At 31.7% G+C, this 8,559-nt stretch overlaps 1 protein-coding gene across 1 annotated transcript; it reads right to left on the reverse strand.

Annotated features, from left to right (window-relative positions):
• Positions 1-392: 392 nt before the first annotated feature.
• LOC106715199 lies at positions 393-1,221 on the reverse strand. Its single transcript, XM_014508427.2, has one exon. It carries the CDS (start codon positions 1,219-1,221, stop codon positions 412-414), a length of 810 nt encoding a protein of 269 aa, XP_014363913.2. The 3' UTR covers positions 393-411.
• Positions 1,222-8,559: the final 7,338 nt, after the last annotated feature.

Here is an 8,559-nt window from a genome sequence, read left to right on the forward strand (position 1 = left end):
CAGTTTAGCTGGCTATCTATAAAAACTGAATTGCTCCATTCATTTTTAATGAGTATAAATATAAATGTATTTGTTTTTCTTTATTTTTGAACCATAGGCTAACTTCCCTAGAGAAACCTTGTTCTGATAACAATAAATGAATAGTTCGTTGCTCTATCTTGCTCAAACCTGATTCCAAATTGACTATGGTAATTGATGATACACGCATGTTGACACCGTTCTTACTTACTTATCTTGATTTGATTCACAACCAACATCAAATTAATAATATCCCAAGAAAATGAAAGAAAGTAATGGTTTATTTATGTATATTATTGGTTATTTAAAATAAAAATTTAAACAGACGATCAAAAATTACAGATTTTCTTAATTCCGAGAAAATCAAGATCTATATTATTCAGCAATTTAGACTCAGTTCTTTTTTGGAGGACATTGTCCAACAATTTTACCGGAACTAACTGGTAGATCATCTTTACACGGTAACCTTTCTCTCCAACCGAAATCCCGACCGCATATCAAATTTGCGATACCCAGTATAGTTTTACCACTATAGTATGTAAAAGTTCTAAATGCTTCATCAGTTTCCTTAGGAAAACACAAAGCACCAGCTGTAGCGGCACCTGCTCCAGTCATGAATATACGTCGTGGTATACCTCTACCGCCTCCTAACAAAAATCCAATACCAGTTCCCGCAACAACCACAGCTCTTCTGATCGTCAAATTTTCATTATCTCTCATAGTAGCTGTGAATTGTTTCTTAGATTCAGCTACAGATTTTTGTAAACTACATACACCGTCTCTTACACCCAGTACTAGTTTACATGTGTTCGCTTGTACTCCTTTCCTGATGATTGATACATAGGGCAATAGAAAACGACGCATTACTTTGACATTCCTTTCGGGACATTTATCTTTTTCTTCTAAATATTCTTTGTACTCATTATGCGGGCTTTTATACATTGGTAGTTCCTTGTACTTCATTGGTGGAGGCTTTGTAGGTGGTGGTGGTGGTGGACTTGCAGCTTCTACCATTGGTATTAGTGAATTTGCGCCAAGCAGAGCTGACTTGGTTACGGTCACCCATACTGTACCGATAAAGTATAGATCTCCGTATTTAGATGTTGCTTTGGATTCTACCAATTCGTGAGATTGAAGTGTTTCTTTGTCATAACATTCGCAATCATAACTGTCTGTTTCGCCATCTAAAAATTTATCTTTCATTGCTTGTTTGTTTATTTTTTTCACTGTAATTTTGATAGATAATTAAATAAAAAACATAAATATTTTCAAAAAAATGCCTTTTACTATTGTTAATTAATTTGACGCTGTCATATTATAAAACAATGATAAACTGACAGTAAAAATGATGTTGCCAGTAAATGTCAAAATAACTCTTTGACTATATAGAAACGGACTAAGCAAAGAGACACCGTTGAACGAAATAAATTCTGCCAATTATTGCAGCAGGTTGCAGTGATCATCCACAAATAATAACCACAAATGTTGAAACTTGTCTCTGAAATATTGCACTGTAAACTCTGACATATTTAAGTAAAAATAAAATCAAATAAACAGAACTTAAATGTTTGTGGCATCATAATTCAATATCTACGATAAAACCGATTTGAAACAAGGCTTACAATCACTACAAAGAGCTTTCGAAATACAAACATCCTTATTAATGACAGTCGAAATTAAGTCTCAACAGTTGAAAACCAATCGATGCCGAATCGCTCGGTGTATTCGATTACTCGATGCAATCCCAATCGAATTGCACTGGAAAAAATCGTATCTGAGTCGTTTCATACGCCACCTAGCCCATTTCTTGATTGCAAACATATAAATGCATTTTCTTAAATCGCTGTAGCTCTAATTTTTAACGTCATAAGGTCTTATATCCAGTAGCAACATAGAGTGGATATATTTGTGGTAACTCCAAAAACAGTAGTCGTTTTGTTAGAGGCCGTTGAAGATCATTTCGTATATGAGTGCTTTAGTTGGAATAGGTTTTTTTCTCTTTAAGCTTTTCTTTGCTAAGAGTATTACTATTTTGTTATGATTTTGGATTTATCATCGCTTTTCATATTCATTCTTTTATTTATGTTATCTTAGTGTCTAAGATTTTAACGAATCCTTTCCGCAATAGATACCTTACTTCAATTGCGTAGTGGCCTTAGATAACTCTGACGTCCATAGGTTCTCACAACTTAATCTTTATGTTTGTTAAAAATAATGTATAATCCAAGAATATATGTGTAATATTTTAAATTATTCTAATCTAAATTAAAATCTACGATTGAGAAAATACCTATTTCTATTTTAAACATGCCTTTTTCCAGTTATACTGATATACCTAACTCAGCTGCGGGCTAAATTGATAATATTGTTTTAGAACAAAGCGCTATTATGTTTTTATCTACACATGTACACTGCCAGTGTTTGTTGTTCGTGTTAAAATGCGAGAGAGCTTTTTAGCCACACCTTTCGAACAGGAATCATAATCGCGTGACAAACCCTATCATGTAGCCTCCCCGAATATTTAAAGTCACTGTTGAGCTGTTAATTTTGAATTGTAATACGCCTCTAGCCTAAAGGAAAAAGAGTTTTGAATATTTTTTAACCTCTTTGTAACGTATGTATTTAAAAAAGGATTAAACATAACCTCTTTGCTTCCGCAACTCTGGTTTAATTACGTTTTAACATCTTTGAAAGGCATTGGAAAAGGTATATAGGCGATTAGTCACTGTTAGAGAAGAAAGCTTTATCCTATCCAACAATGTTTTCAGTTTTATAGCACACTTTAGTGAGAAACTATTACTCTTTCAGATTTAGATATTCAGATTTCTATATGTATCATAAAAAGAGAAGATTTAATTACATTATAATTCTTTTGTATTTCTGTCCGCCATTTGTTGAATAATAATAGGACAGATATGTGTAATATCCCTCATTAATGAAAGGATTAAAACATTTTTTTAGTAATAGTGTAAAAATTATGACAAGTTAAAAATCTTTACGAGCTATCCTACAGCACCAATTTTGTTAATTCATTTGTATGAATTTTATGTTCACTAGCTTTATATTATCTGTATCTTAATTTAGAATCAATCATAATTATGAAACATTTTAAAATAAATTAGACCTTCATAATTACATTAAGTAGGGAGGAGTGGCGGCGCTTAGTACAGCGGGTCACTGATACCTGATGACCACGACCAGTCTGAAAAGACTGCAACGACGAAGAAGAGTTACATTAATATGGTTCCATTATCTTAAACAATTTCACATATTAAAAAATAAAACTTTGTATTTAACAGTTAAATAATTTAAGAGCTTACTTAGAGACATTGACAAAGATAAACTAGTACAATACATTCAAAATATTCTTAAGTGGACTTTATTATACACATATCAGTGAAGTTTCTAACATTTGACATTCTTTATTGGGCACCTGCCAAATCCGCTAACGACAAATAGCATTCTGATGTAAAATTTAAACAATACCAATATTGACAAAAGATAACAGTTTCAATTCTTTTTTGTAGTTTTTTATGAAGTAAAAAAGTACACGAGTGAAAGTCTGTAAAAGTTATAAATATACTATTGTTTTTCTGAACGTTATACATGTTATCTTTTTATGATTTGAAATAAAGTAACTGGAATCGACCTATTGAAATAAAACAGAAAGGAAATTTCTCAACACACCTTGCTTTCTTCACACAAATATTATTTAAATACTTTTTTTTATAAAACAAAAGAGCAAGCGGCCACCTAAATTCGCTGAAATAGCGAAGCGACCGCTGCCCATCGACTTCTGCAATTGCAGATGCGTTGCCTACCTGCAGTCACCAGAGGATGTACAGAAAGAGTATACTTCTTCTACCTATACGTCCCCTCCTGTCAAATTCACTTCCTCCTCCCATCATTTCCTTACAACAAAAGGGTGGAAAGGGAAAGAGGAGGAAATTAGGCCTCTGGCATATACACTCATCAGGCGAAACGAGGAATTCTTCAACTTTACGCCTGTCTTATTCGTGCACCCAACAAATTTTTGTTGTTGCGACACTTACCACTGTCAAAATTAAACATTTTAATTTAAACTGCTCATATTATAATCAGTTCTCCCTTTTTTATTGACATAATTTGTTTAGCTGTTAGTTTCCACTGCCGAAGCACCTGTGAAAAACATACACAAACCAATATGTTTTATACATAGATATACAGTCAAAATCTGTTATAACGACATCGAAGGGACTACTCATATTGAGTCGTAAAAACCGATAGTTGTAACAACCGGTGACAGGTATTAATAGGAAAGATATGTAATAACATTCAGCCAGGACCTTTGATTTTGGTCAATTTAACCGGTATGTGGTTCTAAACGATGTCGCTATAAACGGTTTTGACTGTATCTTCAACCTGTAGATTTCAAATAAAGTACTTGCCTAAATTATTGTTCCAAGACGTTCTGTAAAATATCATAATAAAAATATTCTTTAATTTACGTGGATTTAAACTTAATCTATTCTAATTAGACTATTGTAAAGTTATTATAATAATACTAGCTGTCAAATTAATAGCGGTATCAAAAATAGATGTTGGCCGATTCTCAGACCTACTCAATATGCTCACAAAATTTCATGAGAATCGGTCAAGCCGTTTCGGAGGAATACAGTGACGAACATTGTGACACGAGAATTTTATATATTAGATATATTGTTTGGTCGATTTTATTTGTAACATGATATCATATTGTCACATGTAGTAGTGCTAATTCTTTGTACCACAACAATATGTCTGATATGCCTGAAGCGGTTGTGGAACAATAGGTGATTACTTTTACTGTTTATTGTGGCTAAGACGAATCCGATTGCTCTTGTTAATGTTACGTGTACCTACCAGTTAGGTTTTTATTGAACCTTTGAATTTTAATATACTGGACCTGTCAAGCGCACACAAACATTTTAAACTTGATGCTTGTGTACTTTGTGTGTATAAATTCTTCAGTCAATGGGCCTTCACAAAGACTTTTCAGTTTAATGTATCAGCATGATATTTGTGTTATTTTATACTCATCGCGCAGAATTTATTGAGGACAACGGCTTTTTGCTTAGTCCATTTCTCTATAGTCAAAGTATTGAACAGTCGATATATGAGACTTTATTATTACCTTGTTTGTTACCCATGTTTTAAACACGTTTTATTTTTTATTAAAGAAAGCAATCGCTACTGTGATCGTATAAAAATTCACGCTTATAGGAATTGCAAATAACAAAAGCTTTATTTGGTGAAAATATTTTCAATGGTACTTTGCATTTACGTTTTAAATGTAAGCTTAAATAAAATTTTGCTGTTCTTAAATATACCTTAAATAGATAATATATTATTATATTATAATATAATATATATATAATGTAGATAATATATAATTGATATATATCAGGCGAATGCACATAATATTCGCCTCTAAAGTGTAGTAGTGTTTCAGAGCTCTATTATTAAGATTTTAAGCAATTTCAATGTGACGCTACTTCTCTTAGAAGCGCAGAGAACACGCAGTCAAAATCGCAGAATAAAACTAATGTAAAAAAATAAATCTTTAGATTAGGAAAGAGAAATGAAATTGTTAACCAAAGAAAAGGGAAAATATAATCCCATATTACGTATGAATTTGCTTCAGTCACTGTTTTTTTTTTTCCTTTTAAGATGTCATAAAGTGTTTTTACACACCCTTACACTTTGCCTACGTACATATTATACAAGACATTAGTATTAACATGATGAAAGGATGAAATAATTGCAAAGAGTGCACCAAGAGATATCTACATAGTAAGGAAGGGGTAAAGTGCCGTAAGAAGTGGTAGGGAAGTGTAGGGGACAAGCACCTTAAGGGTTCGTAGGGCCGTCGCAATGAATGAAAGTCATTTAAATTGTGCGTGCTTTAAAAATGGGGTATTTAGAAATGAATTCTATGAAAATAAAGAATAAGTAAATCTCCTTACAAGGGATAATGCATAAAAATATTTTACTTTAACTTTTACGTGTTTATATTCATATTGGAGTTAAAAAGGTGTCTTTTCTAACTAATACCGTAAACTAATATAACGATTAAAAAGTCACGTATTTGATCTGTGTCGGCACCGACTAGTTTATATATTAGTTTATGATAATATCTCATGACAGTTTAAATAGTTAAATACCGTAAAATTGTAAATATCGTCAGTTTTTAATATGACTGATGAATGTGTCTATGGAGTCTAATTATAAGCTGACCTCAAGTTGTGATCTAAACAAACCAAAGGTGGCATTTTTCGTAAGTTTATAAACTTTCAAGAAATTTAATCGTATTATTGTGATATTTTATTCGTAACAGTATATCTTTAGATCTAAAATGTTATAAAGTAGGTTATAAATTTTGAATTAGCCGAAGGCAATCTTGCTATTATAGTCGGAATTAAAATGTTACTGATGTTTTTGGCGTAGAGCCCAAAGAAAAAATAGAAAGCGCAAAGGAAACAAAAGCATCTTTGCATATACACGAAGTTATAGTAAATGATGTAATAATTACATTTTATAATAACGTTGATCCCTACGCACATAACCGCATGCCAATTTTTTTTTCCATTTGCATATATATTTTTTAGTGAAGTCTTGATTAATTCCGTTATCTTTGACTGCAAAAACATTCTAAAGTTTCATTACAATCTATCCAGTTGTTCAGAATAAACGAACATTGATTTTTATTTTTATTGATGATCAAACTTACTTTATTTCGTATTCAACCAACAGTTTGCTTTTACAAAATGTATCCCGCGGCTACATTTACTGAAATAACAGTTGGAAACTTTCAACTAACCCGCATTCACTGGGTCACGGATAAATTCCACAAATAGAATAATAAAATTTTAAGTCGTATATAAGTCAGATCGGTGAGAGCTATTCGAACTAACCTTTGACTTTTAAGTGACAGGACCAGACAAGCTCTTATATTCCCTTTGTCAAATAAATTCAAACAAAAAAGGTTTAACTTCTTATCCGCACTTGTGACACCCGCTTAAAGTGGCAGAATTTAATTTAGTACACCAGCTGTTTACCTAGTCCATTTATCTTTAGTCAAAGGAACTAGCATTCACTATATCCTCTGGTATAATAAGTATGCTTCGTCGTGTACATCTTCTAATATAATATATAAAATTCTCGTGTCACAGTTTTCGTTCCCGTACTCCTCCGAAACGGCTTGACCGATTCTCATGAAATTTTGTGAGCATATTCAGTAGGCCTGAGAATCGGCCAACATCTATTTTTCATATTTTTTTTTAACTGCGCGCGGACGGAGTCGCGGGCGACAGCTAGTATTGTGTAAATATTTAATAGTAATGCAAAACATTTCATTAACATAGAGTATGCTTGTAAAATTGTTTTGTTTGAGTTAATTTTTAGTTAACATAAGATTTATAATACTACTAGCAGTTACCCGCGACTTCGTACACGCGGAATTTATAAAATGTATTAATAAATAATATATAATGTAGCTTCCCAACAGTGGAATTTTCCAATTGATTCAATGCAAACAAAGAAACAATCAATCAAAATCCTTCCTTTTTAAAGATTCTTAGATTCGAGAATTCCAAACATAACTCCTTTTATTAGCCTCATAGTATTGATAAATATACTTTTTTTATGAAGTATGAAATGTCAGTGATAAAATTTAAAGGTAATTTTTTTAATTGGCCAACATAACAAGTGTGTCTAGTACTGACTATATTTACTGAACACTTTTTAATATTTAATATTAAAAATGAAATGCTTCACGTATTTATAACTGTAAAAGTTAAATATAGAAATTATATTAAATTGCTCGATAGAAAATTATTTACATTCAAATAAAAATTATACGTTTCGTTAGGTGGGGTCCGTAATTCGCTGATGCGTGACCGTGTCTCACAGACCTCTTAAATGGAAGATCCGTTTAGATTATATTACATTTTAACTAATAATGAAATATTAAAAAAAAGTAGAATAATGAATTTTCAATATTTAAATTGTACGATGGAAATAGCTTGATAATATTTTTAATATTTTTATTGAAATGTGTGTGTGTTTTTTTTTAGTTTTGGGGATTTGTAAAAGATGATGTTTTAACTCATATTTATTTATTTCCACTTTATACAATATAGGTATGTATTTTGTAAAAAGACGTTTGGTGAATTTTATGCGTTTAAAACAATGGTTTAAACATAATGAATACGGAGCCTTAACACCATTTGATAACAACTTCAAAATGCAGTGTGTGCCCACCTTAATCGTCACGGTATTTAGTAACTTACTGAAGTGTGACAGAAACCGTGCTAAACTACGATCACTACTTCCAAATTACAAAGAAGTATTTTTATACTTCTTTGTAATTACACATTACAAAACATGATTAAAGTTTTGTACCTACTTTATTTGTAACTAGCTTTTACTCGCGACTCCGTCCGCGCGAAATAAAAAATAGAAAACGGGGTAAAAATTATCCTATGTCCTATTCCTGGTTCTAAGCTACCTTGCCCACCAATT

The sequence above is a fragment of the Papilio machaon genome, chromosome 19, assembly GCF_912999745.1.
Source record: "Papilio machaon chromosome 19, ilPapMach1.1, whole genome shotgun sequence".
Lineage (NCBI taxonomy): Eukaryota > Metazoa > Arthropoda > Insecta > Lepidoptera > Papilionidae > Papilio > Papilio machaon.